Source organism: Pteropus vampyrus, unplaced genomic scaffold (genome assembly GCF_000151845.1).
Source record: "Pteropus vampyrus isolate Shadow unplaced genomic scaffold, Pvam_2.0 Scaffold234, whole genome shotgun sequence".
NCBI lineage: Eukaryota > Metazoa > Chordata > Mammalia > Chiroptera > Pteropodidae > Pteropus > Pteropus vampyrus.
Window position 1 is genome coordinate 79721 of NW_011889015.1, and position 22912 is coordinate 102632.

The window sequence follows — 22912 nt, forward strand, 5'->3', positions numbered from 1 at the left end:
GTTTTTTTAATAATCTAATTCTTGAGAATGCTATAAAAGTCCAGAAGGGGGCAATGTGAAACTTAGACTTCAAGAGGGTTCTGCCCCTACTCCCACAAATGTCTTTTCTGTTAAAACGGAGAATCTCAGAAGATCAGAGCTGGAAAGATCTTTAGACATCATGGAGTCCAACACTCTCACTTGCCAGTAAAATCACTGAAGCCCAGAGAGGGGAAGGGACTTGCTTAAGGTCACACAGGCCGTTAGTGGGAAAGCCAAAACCCCAACCTCGTTCTGACCCCAAATCAGTGATTATTCCACACCCCAAATGATTGTTTGATTTGGGGGAATCTCCCTCAAAAGCAGAGTTTCTCAAACTTGTATCATGTAGCAATAACTTTTAAAGGAATAAAATTCTCACAACTTTCTGGATAGATGGGACTTAAATTATTTTATTATAGACAAACATAATTAATTCTGCATTAAAGATCCTGAAAAATGTGCAAATTTAAAACTTCATTTAAATTCTTTTTTCTTACAGCTTGTATACAACTATAAAGCAAAACAAATTTTACCAAGTTAAATACAAACAAAACTTCAAACCAATGAAATTTAGATTAACAGTATTACTTGAAAAGTATGCATGATATTGTTTTGCTGAAATTAACTTTTTACTCATAAGTAAGTTAAGTAAATATGGTACTTTAAAAAACAATGACATACTTATTCATATCCCCTTAGTTTCTTTGATGAGACTATTCCTCAATAAATGTTTGTGAATTTGCTTTGTATGAGGTTATAATTTGAGATATTTTGAGATATCAGAAAACCAAATTCTGAAGTCTCTTCAATTGTTAATCAATTGTTATTCTATCCTTGACACACATACTATCTGTCTTTCTACCTATCTCTATCTATCTATCTATCTATCTATCTATCTATCTATCTATCTATCTATCTATCTATCTATCATCTATCTATTTATACATTTCTAATTTTAAAGTAATTATACATGTTATAAAACATTCAAATGATACAGAAACATATAAAGTAAGAAATTAAGCAGGTTTATCATGTAAACATTACAAATATTGTATAACATTAGGTTATATAAATATTAGGTTTTTGTAACAAAGATCAAACCAACATAGGCTTAAAGAATGTAGAATCTTATTTCTCTCACATCAGAATCTACAAGTCAGCAATCCAGGGCTAATGTGGCGACTATGGCTCCATTTCTCTCATAGCTCTGTTATCCTCATTTCGTGGCTTCCATCTTGGTCTAAAATGGCCATTTCCGTAGACATCACAACATCCATATTCTAGCCGGCAAGAAGAAGGGAAGAAAGATGAGGTGGAGGGCATGATTTCTTCCTCTAAGGGCACAACCTGAAAGTTGCGTTTATCACTTGTGCTCACTGTCCACGACCAGGACTGACCTGGCCAAACCTAACCAGAAGGGAGGCTGGGAAATACAACAGCTGGGTAGCAATGCATCCAGCTAAAACTTTCATGTTATAGAATAGTGGTTTTGAAATCTGGCTACACAACAGAATCGTCTGGGAAACTGAAAAGGAGACAAAAAAGTATGCCCTCCCTCAAGACCAATTAAATCAGAATCTTTGGGTGCAGGGCTCAGGCTTCTGCTTTATAAAAAAGCTCCCTAGTGATTTTGATGCAGGTCAAGGCTGAGAACCACTGCAACAGAAGGAAGAACATTTAGAGGAGGGTAACTACCAACCTCTATCATACTCCCTTTCATTACTCCCAACTGAACCACTCACTCTGCCCCTCTCCACCCTGCTAACTTGTCATCCACTAGTTCAATCTGTGTTCTTCCAGACCCTTTTTTTTTTATGAATTTACAAATAAACACATACACATATGCACATGTCTTAGCACTCAATAGCAACTCCAGAATTTCTATGTAGGTGGATATTGAGATAGTAATATTACTGGAAAAGTGTGAGCCTCTATATATGTCTGCATGTCACTTTATAGTAATTTAAGAACACACAAATTACCTATATTGAACAATGGGGAGATATGATGGAGAATTGAGGTTGTGGCAGAGCTAAAACCTACCTAAGCTATCTCTTGGTTCAGTCCATACGAGTGTTATATATTGAATTATTTATTTTTTTCCTGTGGTTTGAAATCCCATCTCTATTACATATTAAATTTCCATCTCTATGAAGATCTTTTTTAAAAAAACAAATCTCTATTCCGTTAGTTCAGATTGCTATTGCACACTGACACTTGCTCACTTTTTTACATTTAATAACTTCTCTCCTGTTTCCTGCCACCACCACCGCTCACCTCCACTGCAGGGTAAATATTTAAGATGTGTTGGTGATGCTGTGTGAAAGATCATGTATGAGGTATGGGAGGCTCTTAGTAAAGGTTTCATGTTCCACCTGAACTTTTTATGACAGTGAGAGTAAGAGCTTTTGTTCCGAAACACTATTTCCTCCTCGGCTACCACAGCCCTCCAGCCTCCTGCCATGACAGACTTTCTTGAGTTCTGCTCAGATAGAAAAGAATGTTTTTCTAACATCCCCGAAAGGCCATCACTCCAATGTTGTTCCCTGCTTCTTAGTGAACACACTACACTAGTGTTGAAGAAAGTTATAAGGCAGCAAAAAAGTAGTTTCTGCTTCGACTTGCAAATATTTTTAATCTCCTAAAAATAAACCATGAGCTGCAAATAGGCAGGCATGTTCCAGAACCGTGTTTCCTAAATTAGTTATTTCTGAGGAGATGAAGAATACATTTTGTTTTTCTGCTCAAGGCCACCTGCTTGTGATTCAAACCGTGATTCCATACTCTATCTTTTTGCCATTCCTTGTTTGTTTGGATGCAGGCATATTCCCTCAGAAAAATTGGAAAGGATTGTGCTTTGGAAATGAATTATGAATGAGATTCAAATCTTTGTGTTGAAGGGCTTGAATTTCTGCCATGTTTCTATTGGAACATGACTCTATTCTCTTCCTCATGTGTTTGAAATTCCTGGTTTCATGTGTTATCAAGTTAACTTAAATACACAGTCTCCACCCTCATGGAGCTAATAGTCAAGACATCAAGGGTAACTTTCTTTTTGATGAATTTTATTTTTAATTATAGCTGACATACAATATTATATTAGTTTCTGGTGTACAACATAATGATTAGACATTAAATATCTAATGAGTGTTAAATACCCTATAATGAGTATTAAAACAATTTCTAGCTTTTTGCTACAAAACAATGCAGCAGTGAAAATCTGTCTATCTATATTTATATTAGAAATAAGTATATCTTTGTGCATGTGTGTATAAAATAAATTCCAGAAGTTAAATCGTTGAAGCAAAGAATGTGCACACCTGTACTTTAATAGCTGTTACAGCCAAATGGCCCTCCAAGCAGTTGTACCAGTTCATACTCTCAGTCACATAAAATGAGGACTCCTGTTTCCCCAACCCTCTGTGACTAGTGCGTTATCAATTTTTTTTTGTAGTTTCCAAATTTATTTGGAAACAGTCTAATTTCAGTGTACGTTTTTGGTTGTAAGTGAGATTGAATATCTTGTTATATAGTATAGAGACATTTGTATTTTCTGTGAAATGCCTGCTCATGTTCTTTATCATTTTTCTTTTGGGAAATTAGTGTATTTCTTATCAACTTGTGAAAATTCTTTATCTAGAAAATTAGCCCTTTGTCTATTACGTATCTTGGAAAGCTTTCTCTACTATTTCTCTACTATTTTCTCTACTATCATTGAATTTGTTTATGATACTCTTGACAAACAGAAAGTTATAGTTTTATGTAGTCAAATTTAATGTTTTTATGATAAAAATATTTGAGATTATTTTTAAAATTCTGATTTAAAAAATATTTTATGGTTTCATTTATTTTGCATTTACTTAGGTGATCTATTTGGAATTTAGTAGGTGTGAGATAGGGGTTCAGTTTTTTTTCCAGCTGGCTTGCTAGCTGTCCCAACTTGCAATTCTTCCTCAATATAAACCCCGGCAGCAACATTTTCAAAACTGTAAAAGCTTCTTTATCTGATCTAAACAGATTAACTGTCTCTCTGGCCATTGTGCAAAACAAGTGTATTCAAAACCATTGTGCACAGACATTTAATTTGTGAGTGTAGGGTATGTAATCCAAGACAGAGCCTGACGATCCCTCCCTCTATGTTTACTTGGGAGGGGAAGGAGAGCCATTCATGCGGGCATCTGCAACCAGTCAAGGTAGCAAGTCTAAAACCAACCTGTAAATCACAGGTTTGAATGGAGTTTACAATACAGAGCCCAGATCGGGAGAGCAGGGGAACCAGGAAAACAGAAAAAACGTCCTAGCAGAGCCTTGCGGGGCCAGCCAGATAGCAGGTTCCAGGAGACATACAACCTGGGTGCTTGGGGAGGGCTGATCTTTGGAAAGGGCAAGGTTAGGGGAGGCTTCGCATTTCTGTCCTCTGCAAGCAGTCCCGTAGTAATTCTCCATCTGATGGTGAAATTCGAGCTCAGCTTTCACTTGCACAAGAGGGTGGGGCCAGGAAGTTTGATAGCCATAGAAGGTAGCCCAGGCCTTCCTTGGAGAAATGTGAACTGAAATATACTTTCCGAAAGAATTCGAGTTAATGTTGAGATAGCATTATCAGTTTATAAATAAAAATACATACCTCTACTAAATCAGACCTAAAAGTAACAATGAATAAATTGGTTAAGTTAGTTCATTTCTTCTTTATCAATGAGTATGAGGCACTGTGCTGAGTCCTGGGAGATAGAAGAATAAGATTCCTGCCTGCCAGGTGCTTATCTAGTAGGAGGTGGGAGACACAGACAGCACAGTGGTGAGACTGAGGTCCTGTGAAAGTCCAGGAAAGACACAGAGCCAAGCAGTTCTTAACAGAGCCAGGTGATCAAGCTCTGGATCCTGTCTAAAGTCATTACTCAGTTTGCATCAGTTAAGCTAAGGTTTCCTTCAGAATTACAACGAATGCAACCCACTTCTCATCTTTGTGTTCTCTTTCTGCCAGGGATCTGAGCAGATCTAATGCCAGAGAGATTCTTAATCTGAGGTACAGGGATAGGTTTCAGAGGGTCTGTGAACCCCTTAAAATTGGTCACATATTATGTGTGTGTGCTTCTTTTCCAGGGGGTAGAGTCATATATTTCATCAGACTCTCAAAGGAGTCCATGACCCCAGAGAGCTTAAGAATCAGACTTAGATTTTTCTCAACCTAATTAAGGATTTTTAATCTTAAGAGCATCTTTTAAAACACCCTCATCAGACTCTAACGTAGAGCAGTGTGTGGGTACTAATACCTGGTCCCTTTAAGTCTCTGTCTGGTATCCTTCTTCCCACTGCCACTCTCCCTTTGCAGAAACAAGAACAGTGCTGAGCAGCAGTCTCCTCCTTCCTGTCCTTATTTATTTTTATTTGGTAACCCCATACTTACCCACAATAACAATATAAGCAGCCCTGTAGTTAACTGTAATAATGTGATATTATCAAACAAATGGAAATTCACATTTCCAAGGCATTCTCTCATGTTGCGATTCAGGTTCTTGGTTCAGAATGCTCAAATCTAAAAATCAGTTTCAAAATACATTTAGCGAACACTTTCTTTATGTAGGACATCGTGCTCCATGCTGAGGGAGACAGGAGGGGAACAGGACATACAGATGAATTAAACCCAGTTCCCACCTTCACAGAGATGAGACATTTTAGGAAATGTGCAAAGTGCTGTGGGGACTCAGAAAAGAAGTAATTATTTCTTACCGGAGGGTGCAGGGAAGAAGGTCATGAAGACATTCTACCTGGGAAGTATTTCTTATCACTGAGGATGCTGTAGACTTTTACCCTCAGTAACATTACCCTCTGTTTCTGCACCTTTAAAATGAGCTGACACCTGATCAGAAACACCCAGAAAATAAGCCTAGGAGAAAAACTAGCCTTCATCACTGAATGACACAGCAGGAGAGTGGGAGCAACCAGCGTAAGAAAAGTTGTAGAACATACAGCATAAAGGAAATATAAAACATTATTTGAATCGATATGTGAACTTCTGAGAACTAGTATTAATAGAAAATCTTTGTCATCATTACTGTGATATTATAATTTAAAAAATCTGGCTTTAAAACAACCCGAGGCAACATGCATATTTTTCTAAACGTCAAGAAAAAAAAATTATTTCGCTAGAAATATTTATAGGCTGTGAGGGCTTTTCTAAAATGTAGATTGAGGAGTGTGTGTATGTACATTTTTTTCTTACTAGAGCGTACATAATCAAGCATTTATTTACTGGTATGAGTCATAACTGAAATTGCTATAGTGTTTTTAGACTAAGGCTTAAAAAGCAATTCCACATTCATTATAAAACCGGTACGGTGCATTGGCATGGGCTAATATATTTTCTTACTCTCTGTTCTTAGGATGAACCAGCACCTGCCAAATTTTTGAGACAGCTCACGGCTTAGAGGAAGGCTCATCTAAATAAAGGCCGGCTAAAGTGACATTGCAGGGATTTAATCCCTCTCTGGCTGCCCGTGTGACCAGAAGGCTGATTTGCAGGTTTCTTCTTCCCTGGGGTCCAGATTATTAGGTCTCTGTAGCCCTGTAACTTGCCAGCAAGAGAAGTGCAAAATGAAGAGGGTCAGAGATAAGCGCCAGCAGCAGGGACCTGGGGGCATCGGCCACATTTTCGCACAGCAAAGTGAAAGATCCTCTGGCCCTCGAAGGAAATAGCAAACTGGAACCTTTGTCCTGGGCCACAGCCACCTACCAGAGCGCATCAGACTGCACCGCCAGCCAGAAAGTTCCTGGAGCCTGATCAGGGAAGTGACTATGGTAACTGAATGTGTGACCAATTGCACAGTTAGAGCTGGGAAGTTCAACACGAAGGAAGTGTGAAACGTCTCGGGTGAGGCGGGCAGCTTTTGGTTGGGCTGGGTAGGCTCTGCTGGCCCGTTTGCCTCTGCCCTCCTCCGACTTCCGCAGGCCAGCTCTCACGGACACGGGCCTCTGTCCGTCCTCACCTCCCATCTCCCACCCACTGGGCCTCTTCCGCTCCTTCCCAACCCACCCTTGATCGGCGCCTCTTGGCTGAGATGTAGACGGGAGGCTGCAGTGACAATGACTGCAGTGTATGTGAATGGAGGCGGCCTGGTGAACCCCCACTACGCCAGGTGGGGTTGGCGGGACAGCGTGGAAAGTGGCTGTCAGACGGAGTGCAGCAAGGAGGAGGAGGAGGGGCAGGCTCGCCAGCTGACCCCTTTTGAGAAGCTGACACAGGACATGTCCCAAGATGAGAAGGTGGTGAGAGAGATCACGCTGGGGAAACGGATCGGTTTCTACCGAATCCGAGGGGAAATCGGAAGCGGGAACTTCTCACAAGTCAAGCTTGGGATTCACTCCTTAACCAAAGGTAGGATACGACCTCCCAAGGATGACCCCGCGTGGTATCGGAACCTTGTTTGTGGGTGGGATAGGCGTCCAGGGCCAAGGAAGCAAGTAAAGCATTGTCACTGAACCCCTGCTAAGCACAAGCCCGGTGCCAGCCGCTGTCCGTTGTTATCGCAGTTAACTGTCACGGTAATGGTGTAAAGTCAATGTTTTTCTTTCTACTGTACAGATAGGGAAACTAAGATCCAGAGAAGTTACCTGTGGCTTCAGCGTTTAATCTTAGATTGATTCCGACATTCCAAAACTCTCCCACTATACCATGTGGATGAATCCACTCAAACATTGAGGGGCATCTGTCCTCCTTCACTTGGAGAAATGAAGCAGAGTGTGGCTTGGTTTCATTTTTTGGCAACCTCTTATTCCAGGGCAACTCATATTGCAAGTCCTTATAACTTTTGTTTGTATTCGTGGGTCATTGCCAATGACACACAGAATGGCCCAGGAGACCTCTTGGATCACCACTGTTGGTGGATGTTAGGGTCCAGTCTCTCCTCCTTACCCGAGGATGCAACTACATTTGGAGGAACGGGATTTGATCTCAGAACCTTCTCTTCTTTAAGTCTACTCTGTACTAGTTCTCAGTGTTGCTTGGTTCCTTGCTCTCCCAAAGAGCTGTGGTTGCTTGGCTACCGGTCACTCTGGATTCTAGACCAGAGGTGCCCACCACTGTGGCCTCAGGGAGGAACTGTGCAGGGAGCCCAGCAGCTCCATGCTGCCCCAACCCAGTGTGGGCACTTCCCCGAGTTACCTCTAACTTGGCCGAAGCCTGGAGACTTACCATAAGGGAGTTACAAGACAGAAAAGAAATGCTTGCAACTCAATCGAATTTACCAACATGGTAAAGCCCATGGGCTCTACCGTCTCCCTGAGGGTCACATACTGACATTTTCTCCACTGGGATCCAGCCTGCCACCATGTCTCTAAAGTCACTCTTCTTCTCCAACCCCCAATCCCATGTCTCTCCCATTCTTATGTTGGGCCTCTATAGAAAAAGCACCATAACCCCCATACACATACACACGTGTGTGTGCGCACACACATCCCAAGTCTCTGGAGCTCCGAGTCCCCTTCGATGTTGCTCTGATCCCAAGTGTCTGGGTTCATGGCTTCATGTCTCGGCCACTCAACTTACTTACCTGTAAACTACAGTCCTCCTGTGAGCCTCCGGTTCCTCACTTATAACATGCAGCAAGTCATAGCGCTTATTTTACTTGTAAAAGTGGACCTAGTGCTGTAGGTCACGTCTAGTTGGGACGGAGGTTGCTTTTCACTGGTCTAGAGCAAGAATGAAAGACAAAAGACCAAACATATGGGGAGATAAGAGGCCAGAAATTGAGACGGAAAACATGATTAGGAAGGGGAAGAGAAGTTGGACAAAGGAATTCTGGGAGAAGGATTCGGAGAGGGGGGAGTGTCCAGTGCAGCAAAGAAGTCACAGAGGCAAAAGTCTGAGCAGAGCCTGCTGGATGTGGCCAACTCTGAGCTGTTTCCTGAGCGGGTTTAGATGTGAGAATCTAGTGCAGAAGAAGCAGGGTGGGACGGCGGGAAACACATGGACTCCAGAAGCAGACAAGTTTGTTTCATATCCTTATTCAGTCACTTATTAGACATCTGACTTTGTGCATATTATTTAGCTTCTTCGGTCCTCAGTGACTTCAGTTATAAAATGGAGATAATGATTCTTATTTTAGAATTGTTGGGAGCATTAGAAATAACATATATGAAGTACATGACACATAGTAACCACTCAATAAATTGTAGCTATCATTCGTACAACTCTATTTTTTATTTAAATAAACTTATTTTAAAAAGACATTTAATATTATTAAAATAAGGAAAACCAACATCACTTGCACTATGAATAGACGGTAATGAAAAAAATCGAGAGTAATGACAAAAATAAATACAATGCAAACAAATTAAAATGTTTGTTTATTTATTTATTTATTTATTTTCCCAGCTTTATTGAGATATAATTGATATATAATATCGTATAAATTTAAGGTGTACAATGTAGTGATTTTATATATTGTAAAATAATTACAGTAAGTTTATTTGACATATCCATTACCTCACATAGTTGCAGTTTTTTGGTGTATGATGAAAAAATTTTTAATCTGCTCTCTTAGCAATTTTTAAAAAGTTTTAAGGAAAATTACCAAGTAATAGAAAGTAGGTTAAAACATGCCAACGACCAGTCTGAAGCCTTCTCTTTGCCTTAATTATGGGAACTAGAACTAAAGGGGAACTAATGTGGGAATAACATTTTTATGCTGCGAACCAGTGTTATTTAAGGCTGTTTTCATGCACTAAAATCATTTTGTGCCCCTTGAGTTTTAAAGGTTCCACTTTGGGAAACACCTCATCTAGTCCTCCTGCATTTTATAAATGAGAACATGGAAGCCCAGAAGTGGCTGTCCCCAGATCGCTGCAGAGACAGGTCTAGAGCTCAGTGTCCTTTCACTCCACCTAGCTGCCTCTGGATTTGGGTCCAGTGCAGAGGACACATCTCTTCCATCCCCGGCCTGGATCAGCCAGCCGAAAGGGGACCACTGCCTTCTCCAACACCGGACCCCAGGCAGACTCAGGCCTGCTCGTAGGCCATTCTTCTCTCTTGTGGCAATACTCCCAAGGATGGCCCTGCCCTCGAAATGCATGCAAAAGGTCCAAGGAGACAGGAAACAATTATGGAGTGAGAGCGTATACACCCAAGACTCAGAGAAGGGCTCTTCTTGCAGCCTATTTCCCACCTGTCCGTCTCCCTGTTCAGTGTCTAAGATGGATCTGCCAACGTGTCTTTAAGCAGCAGAAGGTAGTGCAATATTGTGGAAAGATATTGGCTTTGGAGTCAGCCAGACCTGAATGAAGTTCTAATTCTTTTTTTTTCTAGCTGTGTGACCCGAGCAAGTTATTTTACCATTCTGTGCCTCAGTTTCCTCACGTATAATTGAGGAAACTATGTCAGCTATATAGGATTGCTAAGAGGAGCAAAATGTAACATATTGAATATCTATCACGTGCCTAGACAGAGCACGTAATATTCATTAAATGCTATTATTAGTCTGCTTTCAAAGAAGTCTAGGTCTTAGGGCTAAGTCACATGCCATTTCGTTCATGGAACAGAAGCCTACTCAAATTAGTTCACATTGAAAGGGGTGTATTGTGTTCAGGGGAATACTGTGGATCCAGAGCCAGATTTCAAGATGTTACCGTCTTTGCCCCCTCTTTGGCCTTGATGAATGTATTCCATCTTCATACTTCTTTCCGCTGAGCGGCTTTTTCGGCTCAGTTAGAAGGTACGTGGACAAGAATGGTTGTTGCCAGTCCCTCATCTCCATAATCTCTCAGCTTTCTTGCCTGTCTCCATCCCACTAGCTTCATTCTATTTGTCAGATTTTAAAGAGAGAGACTATGATTGCCCACTGGCCAGCCAATGTTGGGCTACCTTTGAGTCAAGGGCATGCCTGTGTCAAGTCAGCTGCAGTCCTGAGGGTCACATGGCCCCTCGACTTTCTCAGCAGACCCTAAGTTCCCAAGAAGTGTCTCTGAGAAGGGAAGAGGAACAAGAACAGCAATTGGTATTTTATAGTGACTTTCTTCTTGAATTCCACAGGTTTCCTGTCTGTTGTATTACAAAATTAAGTTAATTCTAGTCTCTTGAGTTTTGGAGAATGCAACATTTTCCTGCTATGCAGTTGGGGACTTCGGTGACCTCATTGACATGCTCTCCTCACTCCTAACCTGCCAGAGTCGCTCTATTATCAAAGGTACAAGTCACCCCCTAGCTATGGGATAGTATGTTCCAAAGGGGAGGAAGGCCAAAAGCATAGGCAGTGGGAAAATCAGTTCAACAAACAATTTAAAATAAGGCAGAAAAGGTAATGGCAGGTAACTGAGCACATTCGACTGATGCAACAGAAAAAAGAATCCCTGACCTCGCCTCCTGATTCGTAGGCCCATCCCATACTGGCATAGTCCCAGTACCATGCCTCATCTCTCTTCTGGGGTTCTATCCTTCAGGGAGCCCTCTAGTCAAGGAAAGAGGAGGGAAATGAGAATGAAAGGACCTGAGAAGTGTGAAGGAGGGGAAAACCCAGAAGCAAACTGATGAGAGGGGATGAAGAAAGAGATGGCAGTTCAGATATTGGAAAACAGAATCTCGGGGGAGGATGATAGAGTCGAGACCGGAAGACTGTGACTCGTAAAAGGAGAGAGGACATTTGGCTCCCCTGAGCTAGCTGGCATGGAAAGAAAGGGAGAACATTCCTCTAAAACCTTTACCTCTAAAAGAGGAAGGAGATTTATCAGCGAGCGGTGTAAAAGGCTTGCCAGAAATTTCACATCCCCCATCCCATTGCCAGGTCACGTCAGACTAGGTAATATGCATAGTGATTTGTATAAATACGATACCCATACAAAGCCAACTTGCCCAGAATTGTCATCAGGTTTTCTAGGAAATATGGACAGTCTGGATAAGAAAAGGCAGGAGATTCCCAGGAGAGCAGAGGGTTTCAGTGCCAGGAGCAGCTCCTAGGACAGTAGTTTTTAGAAAGGTGCCACCTGCTTTGGTCTCTAGAAAGAAGGCTCTAATACAGGCCCCTGCCGGCCAGAGTTTATTTTTATAGCTAACATCTTAGATTCCCTTGGGCCTTGTAAGCTGAAGCTATCATGCGTCCTCTTTAAGGCTGATTAAAAATTTCTCAAAAGAGATGATGCACTCGGCTTCTGAATATTTTATGTCCCATCTGTTGTCGCAAATAAAAGTATCAGAGGCAAGTGGTGCTCGTCTGTTTTTCTGCTGCTGCCCTTCCTGACCTCTTCTTCCCTGCTCTTCCTCTCTATTACTCTCGTCTCATGTTTCCAGAACCCTTTCTCCTTCTCTCTCTATTTATTTATCAGTTCATTTATTCCTCCTTTTAAAAATATAATAAACACTCCTGTGTCCGTACTTTGCTATGGGACTTATGAAGATGAATGAGATACAGTTCCATCCTCATAGGGACTCACAGTCCGTAACAAAGAGAAACAGGAAACAATCGATAAGTTCTGCCACCAAGTAAGGGACAAAGGGTGCTCTCGATTGTGCCCAAACCCTTCAGGAAAGGGTCTGTCGACTAGGAAAGGCTTCTGTTGGGTTTTGAGATTTGGAATTATGCAAGACACAGGAGAAAGGGAATTCCAGGCAGAGAGAGAAGATGCAAAGTACATGGAGGTGTGAACCAGTGTCGGGGGGCATTTGGAGATTTAAAAGTAACTCAGGCTGGAGCCTGGGATGCACCCAGAGAAGTGGGAGATACGGGTGATGTAGTCAGGGGCTAGATTATGGAGATTCTTCTTGCATATTTAGATATTGTGATTTTGGTATTGGGGAGCCATTGAAGAGCTTAAAGCAAGCAATTAGTACAAGAGTAAAGATTTGGAAGCACTGACCTGGGGTACATGGAGGTCAAGAGAAAGTATAAATGAGATAATGATCCTTATCTTAGAATCAAGATTCTTAGTGTCTCGTGACCAAGACACCCAAGACTTTCACCATACCCTTAACAAATCCAGGGTATGGTGAAAGTCTTGGGTGTCTTGACCACAAGTTCCTAGGTGCCAGACATTGTATTATATTGATTTTTGGAGTCCCCCCCCCACCCCAAAGCATTATAAAGAATAAACATTCCACAGATACTTGGTGAATTAAGTTAGTATTCTAACTTCTCATGAAAATCCAGTATTGGTAGGGAAAACATATGCATGGCAGTAGTCTCTGGTAGGTTCTCTATGCTATAATCTCCTGGGAAGAAAGGACAGGGAACTAGCTCAGGCTCTAGTACAGCTTAATAGAGAAGGCCTCTCTGATTTAAAAAAAAGTGATCCCTCCTCTTGAACACATTCATTAAAACAGCAATTAAAAATTGTGTTTTCTTATTTTAAAAACAGTAAGTGACTTTTGTGAATCTTAAAAATAAGTCCAATATTAGAAATATGATAACCAAAAAAAAGTTCATTGCGATGTTATTTATAGTGCAAAGGATTATAAATAATTTATGTGCTCCAGCAATATAGGAATGGCCAAGTAAATTAAAGCATACACACTAGATGGAAGGTTTGAACAGCCATTAAAAGTCATGATTATGGAGAACGTGTGATAGCATGGAAGATGTGTGAGACATGATAGTAAATGAAAAAGTAAGGTACGAATTGAGTGTGTACTTGTCCTGGCTTCTCGAGAGGATTAAATGAGATCATTCAACAAATATTTGTTTCTTACACATTGTGCAACAAGCACTCTTCTAGGGACTGGAGATACAGCAGTGAATAATAATAGTCTCTGCCCTGTGGAGCTTACTATAGTCTAGTGGGGAGCGAGAGACAAAAGTAAGTGACTAAAACATTCATTATGTTATTTAGTGATAAGAGGAAAAATAGAGCAGGAAGGGGGACATGGAGCATTGAGGGCTGTAATTTTAGGTAAGCTGGCCAGAGACAGCCTTACTGAGAAAGTGATAATTAAACTGAAAGAAATGAGACAGCTGGCTATGGATGCATACGGGGAAAGCAGTCAGGCGGAGGGAACAGCAAACGTAAGAGTGCCAAGGTGGGAGTGTGCCTGTTGTTCTCTAGAAATGGCCATGGGGGATGAGGGCAGAGAGTAGCAGGGACCAGATCAGGTAGGCCCAATATGTCATAGTAAGGACTTGGGCTTTTCCTAGGAGTGAAACCAGAGCCTGCGGAGGGAGCAGAGAAGTGACATGACCTGGTTTATGAGTTAATAGGATCACCCTGGCTGCTCTCTTGAAAATAGACTACAAGGGTTCAAAGGCAGAAAAAGAGAGATCAAATAGGAGCCTATTGCAATAATAGAGGCAAGAGGTAATGGTGGCTGGGACCAGGAAGGTAGCAGTGGAATGCTGACAAGTGGCTGGACTGGCTATATTTAGAAGGGAGAGAGAACAGAATTTGCTGATAGATTGAAAATGGAGTGTAAAAGAGAAGAGTCGAATACTCAAGTTTTTTGTTCTGCACAGTGGCAAGAATAGAATTTCCATTTAGTGAAGCTGGGAAGACTGTAGCAGAAGCGGGTTTGGGGTGTGGGGAGAGCAAGTGCTCAGTGTTGCATATGTTATGTTGGACATGCCTATTACACATCTGTTATATATACATGGCAGATGCTATCGGTGCCTCACCCAGTCTCCTTGGGCCTTACCATTTCAGTTGCATGCAGGCCTGACCTTCAAATGCCAGTTTCTCCATCTCTTTACTGCTGGGCTTTCACTTCCTGCATGCATGGGAGGCCAGAAATCCAGGGGAACTAACACCCCCCAAGAGCAGCCAGCAACCAGTTACTGACAATAGTCTATGTGTAAGTACCCCGGCTCTAGCTCATCTCACGATACAGCTCTCAGCGGGACTAAGTGGTAACTTACTCAGTAACACACCCTTTATTGTCCACCTTTCCTTTGCTGTCTCACTTCCTCATTCTTCTACCACTGTTTCCTGGTGTCACCTCCTTCATAACCTACTTGCAATTGAAGCTCTGCCTCCGGATCTGCTTCTGGCAGAACCCAAAGTAAGACAAGCAAGGGGAGCGGTCGTATAGGCAGGTGTATTTATGCATCTGGAGTCACTAAAGAATAATCATAGAGAAGAGGTCCAAGGACTAAGCTTTCAGGTATCCAACATTTAGAGGCAACAGGGATGAAAAGGACACAGCAAAAGAGCCATCAAAGCGGCAAGGGGTAGGAGAAAAATCAGGTGTGTGTTGTCCCAGAAACCAAGTGGTAAAGGTGTTTCAAGGAGGAGGGATGAAGCCGAAGAACTGACTGTTGGTTTTAGCAACTTGGAGGTCGTTGGTGGCTCCAAGTGGTCTCCCTACCATACCCTAGGGGGTGCCTGAGATGATTCACTGGGATGAGGGAAGAAAATATTAGCATTTCCATTTATATTTATTTGTAATTATGTCTTTTCAATTTCTATGATTATGTGTATTAGCATTAAAGCATTTAATTTATAAGTAAATATACGTATATTAGAGTAGCACTTGAAAACATTTTATCGATAAAGGAAGCCGATTAAAGACCATTACCCTAAGGCATCAGGGTCTTTCCTGCCTCAAGATCTTCTTTCCTACACATTCCTAGTCTAAGAACCTCCCCTTAATGCCGCTCCTCTGCTTTCCTCTAGCTAACACTTACCGAGACTCTGGGGAAAATGTTAAAATCTTCCCTGACCTCCAGTCTAAGCGTATATCCCCTAGTCATCCCACACGCTTCCCCTCTGAGCCGCTGTGCTGGGATCTTCCGACTGCCCCACTCCTCATCCCGCATTCCGTCCCAGACTACGTGGAGTCTCCTTAGTCCTCTGGGTTTCGGTTGGCTTTGGTCTGTAGGGAGCCCTTGCAGGGGATCATAGGAAGGAGAGGGAGGGCCGGACATCTGTTCCCCCAGCCCCTCACTGTAAGGTTGACGCAGGCTGGCCATGTGTCTGGAAGGAAGCTTTTAGCTCCCCTCAAGGCGGCTTTTGCTACACAACACTGTCTAGGTTCTAATAGCCGCTCTCTCCCCTTGTCCCCTTGGTCCTGCGTAGACATATTTGCTTGGTCCATTCTAGGTTTAAAAATTTGAATTAGTTGCTGACAATTAATAATTGGAAGATTTGCATAAAAATTCAGATGTTTGGCTTCTCTGGAAAAAAAAAAAATCAAATTTGACAGCACCGAGCCTACATTCCAAATGGGACCAATCTGGCCTTGAGCAGCAGCTGCCCCTTTGCACTGGGGCACATACTCCTCAGGATTCCACAGTCCCCACTGCTCCCTATTGGCTTACAATAAGCTTGCCACCCACTTAGCACCCTGTCCTCTAGAGACATTCGAGTGCGTACGTCCTGGGTTAAGAGATGTGTTGCCCACGAGGTGGGACCTGTGTCAGACTCTTCACCAGACTTACCTCTCAAGTCTGTGTACTTCTCTCGCTCTCCCCCGCCACCAGCAAGAGCTCTTCCCTCTGGGATGGCTATTGTCACCTGTGAAACCACGGCCCCCCTCTCAGGCTTGTTCCTCCTCTGTCCATTTCCCACACTGCAGCCAGAGTATTCATTCCAAATGCAAATCAGGTTATGACACTCTCCCTTAAATCCTTGTAATGTCTTTCCACTGCCCTCAGGATAAAGGCTACATTTCTTAACACAGCCACCGAGCCTCTGGACTATCTGACTCCCGCCCACGACTCTAGGCTGATTTAGGGCTACGCGCCCTCTTTCTGTGTGTCCAGCATGATGGGGGTACTCTCAGGTCCTCGAACACACACGCCGTTCCCACGGCCAAGTGTGGGGTCCCCCTCCTCACGTTCTGGTCAGACTTAAGTGTCCTTTCTTGAGGAGGCCTTTCTGGTCTCCCATCTGTTCCCCTTCCTAACCTGTGCCACACGTGTACTAGGGCCTTTTTTCAAAGTCTCTTTCTCACTGGACTGTAGGAACAGTTTCTGTTTTTGTTGTTGTTGCCTGGTGCACAGTAGGGACTCACTGAACATTTGTTGGAAGAGAGCCAGTCCTTCATGGAGCAGCAGTTTCTACCACTTTGGAATGCCAGGGCTTTTTAAACGTTGTATATGATTATGCGTGTATGTTATGAGACGTGGATATAATCTGATTTAACACAAAGTGGAGGGTACAGGTCTGGACTAGAGCGAGGCCATCCAGGGATAGCCTTTGCTAAGAACCACTCAAATATGAACTTTTAAAAAGTGAAGTAAAACTAGGACTGTGCTAAAGGGAGGTTTGCGAGAGCAGCCTGAACTGCACAATGACCTGATCCTGAGCACTCATAATGTGGGGAGCCGTGTGCAGCTGCCACGTGGCTGAGGGGCAGAGGAGAGGGACATGCACTTTGCTGGAAGTCTGGGCCAGCGCTGGGCGAGGACCGAGGAGCGGCGGTGGCCTCTTCTCCAGACGATCTACCAGATTGAAGGATGGAATTCATTATTCTTGCCTTTAAAAGAACAGCTCATGCAATAGGCTACACAAAATCAGATGTTTCTGTTTCAGGTAACATGGTGCTGGTGGTCCATTGCCGGGGCCCACGGCCCACTGACATGACAGCCCTGAGGGCCCTGCTCAGTTCTGGCTCACCTCGTCCTTCTCCAGCATCGCCTCCCCCAGAGCTAGTGTGGCTGTATCAGACCCCAGTGCACCCTGCCTCTTTCCATTCTAGGAGCCCTAATGTACCTGCTGTAATACACCAATAACACGCCTATTATAAACTAGCGGCGGTCTATTTTCATGCCGGTAACTACTGTGCCCAAGTTCTTCAAAGCAATTGTTTTGCAAGTAGGTCGAACAGATGCCCTGCGGTCTTGTTCTCCCTGTTTACTTGCCTAGAAAATCCTTTTTATCTACTGGAAAGCCTGGTTCAGTATGAACCAAAAAATGAATGAAGTTTTGCTTTGGAGTAGAGATTCATTCATTTTCAAACGTTAACTATTTTTATTACACAATTAATCTATATTAACTGTATAATTAGATTATATAATTAATTGGAGGAAAGTTAGAATATATAGATAAGCAAGAAAAATTTAAAGGAAAACTGTCTCTGAGCCCGCTATTAATAAAATAATTATTCTAAACATTTTGGTGAATATCTCACCAGATTTTTTTCTATGCAAATGTATGTTTGTACTTTCCTCACTTGTTCCATATTGAACATCTTTTCATGTCAATAAATAAAGATCAACATCATTATTTTGATAGCTGTATGGTGTACCATTTCTCTTTCTGTTCTCAATATCGCAGAAGTCCTGTTACCCACACAATCTTGTACATGTGTCAGGTGATTTCTTTAATATTAAATTGCCAAAAGTGAGTCTATGGCCACGCTACCCTGAGCTCAGAAGCTAAGCAGGGTCGGACCTGGTTAGTACTTGGATGGGAGACCATCTAGGAAGACCAGGTGCTGACGGCGTTAAAAAAAAAAAAAAATAAGAGATTGTAAGCTGACAAGGTCCTTGCAATCTGTGAGGTCAACCAAGGGTTGCTTCACCTAAAAATAAATAAATAAATAAATAAATAGCTAGCCCAAAGTGAAATGGTTGGGTCAAAGGGTGCCACCACTTTTAAGGCCTTCAATACAAAAATGTCAAACTATAGTCCAGAACCATTATGCCCATGTGCTCCCACTGACAATGCATTACAGTGCCGGCCTCCTTATGCCCTCGCCAACACTCCACACACTGAGTACTGTGCATCCAAGTAAAACATAGCCTACGCGAGGAAGGGGGTACGAGGAGGAGACTAACAAGGAGTCAACATTTAGAGGCCAGTGTGCTGAGATGGTAGTACAGAGAATACCCCAAACCTGGATGCCATGATCTGCCTAGGACAGGTGTCATAGAAGGCTTCCTGGAAGAAGTTGGTTCTGAGCCTAGCCTTGAGGGGCCATCAGGAATTAACCGAGTCAAGAACAGGGAAGGGGACATGAACCAGATAGAAGAAATGATCCAGGTAGAAGAAAAGTCCTAGGCATGAATGTTCAGCCCCTTTTCAGGGAACAACAAAACCTTCTGCAACAATTGGACTGAAGCTGTGCATGGGGAGGTGAGGATGGTGACCTAGAGTGATGGATGATGAGATTCAGGAGATGGGCAGAGTCTGATCAAGAGGGGCATTCTCAGCCAAGCAAAGGAGCTTTAACTTATCCAGAAAACTGGATAAAGATCATCGCACTGAAACCTCCTGGGGAGGCAGGCGTTGGCATCAACACCTGTGTGTGGAAGACACACCGATGATCAGGGATGAATGTCGATGTTGAACTCAAGAACTTTGCTCTCTGTCATCACCGTTGATAAGCTCTGTGAGCACGGGAACTGCCCTTTAACCTCTGTGTCTAGTAAAATAAAGGGGCAGATCTAGGTCCCTTCCAGTTCGAAATTTCTATGAGCCTGTGAACACTGGCATAACCTTTGACCTTTTTTTCCCCCCCCCTAGAAAAAGTGGCCATTAAGATCCTGGACAAGACCAAGTTAGACCAGAAAACCCAACGGCTACTATCCCGCGAAATCTCCAGCATGGAAAAACTGCATCACCCCAACATCATCCGCCTTTACGAGGTCGTGGAGACCCTATCCAAACTCCACTTGGTGATGGAGTATGCAGGTGGTGGGGAGCTCTTCGGGAAAATTAGCACTGAGGGGAAGCTCTCAGAACCAGAAAGCAAACTCATCTTTTCCCAGATCGTGTCTGCCGTGAAGCACATGGTGAGTGGGCCCGAGTCTTTCTCTTATTCTACTCACGATGGGAGCATGGGGCTTTAGTTTTCCATCATCCAAGTGTCCAGAGACAGAAGCCTGTGAGAGTCAGAATCCTGACTGGGATCATGCTCCTTGCTGCTCAGGCAATGCCCAAGGATCCCCATTTACAGGGCAGCCTCCTGGCTTCGGAGGAAGTTGGGAGGAGTCACTCTGGGCAGCTGGATGACCACCACCACACACTCCCTGGCCACACCCACTTCTCACCTTCCATTACCTGAAGAAATGGCTCCTCGTTGCTTCTTGGCCTTGCCTTCCTAACTCTGTGTTGAGAATGCCCTCTCCCCTCTTCACACCTCTCCTATTCCAAATCCTATTCACACTTCATGACCCAGCTCAGTTCTGTCTCTTTTCTCTGAAACGTTTTTCCACCCCACTTCAGCGCACATGGATCTTCTTGACTTTGGCGAACATCTCAAGCTCTTGCTGCCTCTGTGCTCAGCAGATTAACACTTGATTATGTCATTCTTATTTTAGTTCTGCAATTATTTCTTTAAATAAATCTGGACCCCTGGAGCACACTCCCTGGTTCCTTTAAGAACTGGTTCTTCTGCCTCCTTTCTATCGCTGCCCTTATGCTGGGCACACAGGAGGAACTTGACTTACATACCTGACTACCACTTTTATGACTCTGTTAGTGCAGAAGTTTGAGCTACCCTCTTTACCCAGATCTCAGTCCAACGGACAGAAAAAAGACACTTGCGTGGAGTCTATATTAGTTGAGAGGCCGTTTCCAGATTACTCCTTTGCCTGGTCGTTGTGGGTCAAGGACTGGGATCAATGACTTCCTGGATAAATTATTAGCAGGGGAATTAGTAAGCTGGGGAACCCAAGATAGTGGGGTGGGGGGAGTCTAAGAGGGTAAAAAAGAAGTGAGCAAGAGAGAAGAACCTGGTTGTAATGGTGGTGAGTGTTTTAGGCCTGTAGTACTTACCACCGTGAGTTGTCAATTTAAGTGGCCTGTACTGCGGTTATCTTTATCAGGGTCAGGGTCAAGCCAGATTCATATCATGCAATAGAACAGGTGGAAAAACAATCTTTCATATTCTAGTTGGAAAAGAAATCTGGTGAGAGACCAGAAGAGAACCCAGCAGTAGAGAGTGCAGATCGAGTCCTCTGCAGCTCTGTCCATGACATTGCTCACAGCTCTCTGGTCTCTGAAAAGAGGGAGGGTAAATCATAGACATAGTTCCAGATTTTACTGAGTGTGTTTACTGCGAGCCAGGACCATGCTGAGCATTGCAGATACAGCATCACATATAGTTCTCAGAACAACTTTATGAGGTTCCTATCAGTATCCCATTTTACAAAGAAGAAAACTGACAGTCACAATACGCATGGCATCGTTGAACCTAGAATTAACCAGTTGCCAGGCTCCAAACCCTGGATTATTATCACAGGAGGCCCTTGGGGAAAAGTAACATTACACCATTTCCCCCAGAGCCCTTGGGACTGAACAAGTCGAGGGGCCTCAAGATTTTTTGTCTGGTTTCAGAATGCAAGGGTGGGGGTGGGGGCATGTGCTCACAACCCACAGTGGGACCTGCTACTAGGAGCTTGTCAAACATAACCTCCTCCCTTCTACTGAATTCTATGAAGGAGCCTACCCCAAGGAGCATGGTTGGAAAGCTGGCAGAGGGACCCAAGCCTTCTTGATGTTGGCCCTTGTCAAGAGATTGCTGAGCCAGAAAAATCCGTCTATGGCCTCAAAAATGAAGGATTACTGTTTCATTGTGTTTCAGAACATGTAGTTTCATAAGATCTGGCATTATTCCTGAGTTCACACGTGCGAGACAGACTCCAATTCTTAATCCACGGAAGAATAAGACCTGTCATCTCTTTGGGGCATGTGGGTGTTGTGTGTGGCAAAAAGTTATGACCGGGCAGCTCTCGAGGTTTGCTGACATGATTAATCAGCATTGAATTTCTGTTATTATGCCATCACACTGTTTCAAAGCAACTGATGCATTTTTTTTTATGTTGATATTTTACTTTGGAAATGATTATTTTCTCCTATGTCTTCTTCCACAGCATGAAAATCAAATTATTCATAGAGACCTGAAAGCAGAAAATGTATTCTATACTAGTAATACTTGTGTGAAAGTGGGTGATTTTGGATTCAGCACAGTGAGTAAAAAAGGTGAAATGCTGAACACTTTTTGTGGGTCTCCTCCCTACGCTGCACCTGAACTTTTCCGAGACGAGCACTACGTCGGCGTGTATGTGGATATCTGGGCCTTGGGGGTGCTTCTGTACTTCATGGTGACTGGCACCATGCCATTTCGGGCAGAGACTGTGGCCAAACTGAAGAAGAGCATCCTTGAGGGCACCTACAGCGTGCCTCCATATGTGTCCGAGCCCTGCCTCCGACTCATCCGGGGCGTCCTTCAGCCCATACCCACTGAGAGGTATGGGGTTGACTCCATCATGAACAATGAATGGATGCAAGGGGTGCCATATCCCACCCCTCTGGAACCTTTTCAACTGGATCCGAAACATTTGTCAGAAACCAGCACCCTCAAAGAAGAAGAAAATGAAGTCAAAAGCACTTTAGAACATTTGGGTATTACAGAAGAGCATATTCGAAACAACCAAGGGAGAGATGCCCGAAGCTCCATCACAGGGGTCTATCGAATTATTTTACACAGAGTCCAAAGGAAAAAGGCTTTGGAAAGTGTCCCAATAATGATACTGCCAGAGCCTAAAGAAAGGGACCTAAAGAAAGGGTCCCGTGTCTACAGAGGCATAAGACACACGTCCAAATTTTGTTCAATTTTATAAATTGCACTAGACTGTTGGTAATTAACCAAGATCATTGTTGCTGCTTTTAATTTTTTTCACAGACAACTTGGTGGAGACATTTTTTGTAATTTTTAAATAAATTTAAGTTTAAGGTATGCATCCCCCCGCCCCCGAAAAAGTTCTCTTAGCTCAGATTCTGGCTTGATTTGCGAACTTCTCTTGTTCTCAAACTCTAGCATTCATTCATTTAATCAAGAAGTATTTATTCAGTGGCTGCTGTTCCAGGCACTGTTTAAGGTGCTGAGGAAAAAGCAAAGAATTAAAAAAGGCCAGGTTCTTCCTGTCTTATGCAGAATATTCTAGTGCTGGACAGAGGCACTAAAAAAATTAAAAAAAAAAATATTAGTGATAGATGCTACGCACAGAATTCAAATGGGATGATCTGATATTAG

General features: G+C 43.0%; 1 protein-coding gene across 1 annotated transcript; it reads left to right on the plus strand.

The window, feature by feature from the left end:
* The first annotated feature begins 6405 nt into the window (after nt 1-6405).
* On the plus strand, nt 6406-22619 carry NIM1K (NIM1 serine/threonine protein kinase). Its single transcript, XM_011373865.1, has 3 exons — nt 6406-7393; nt 19399-19667; nt 21750-22619. Exons 1-3 carry the CDS (start codon nt 7102-7104, stop codon nt 22497-22499), a joined length of 1311 nt encoding a protein of 436 aa, XP_011372167.1. The 5' UTR covers nt 6406-7101; the 3' UTR covers nt 22500-22619.
* Nucleotides 22620-22912: the final 293 nt, after the last annotated feature.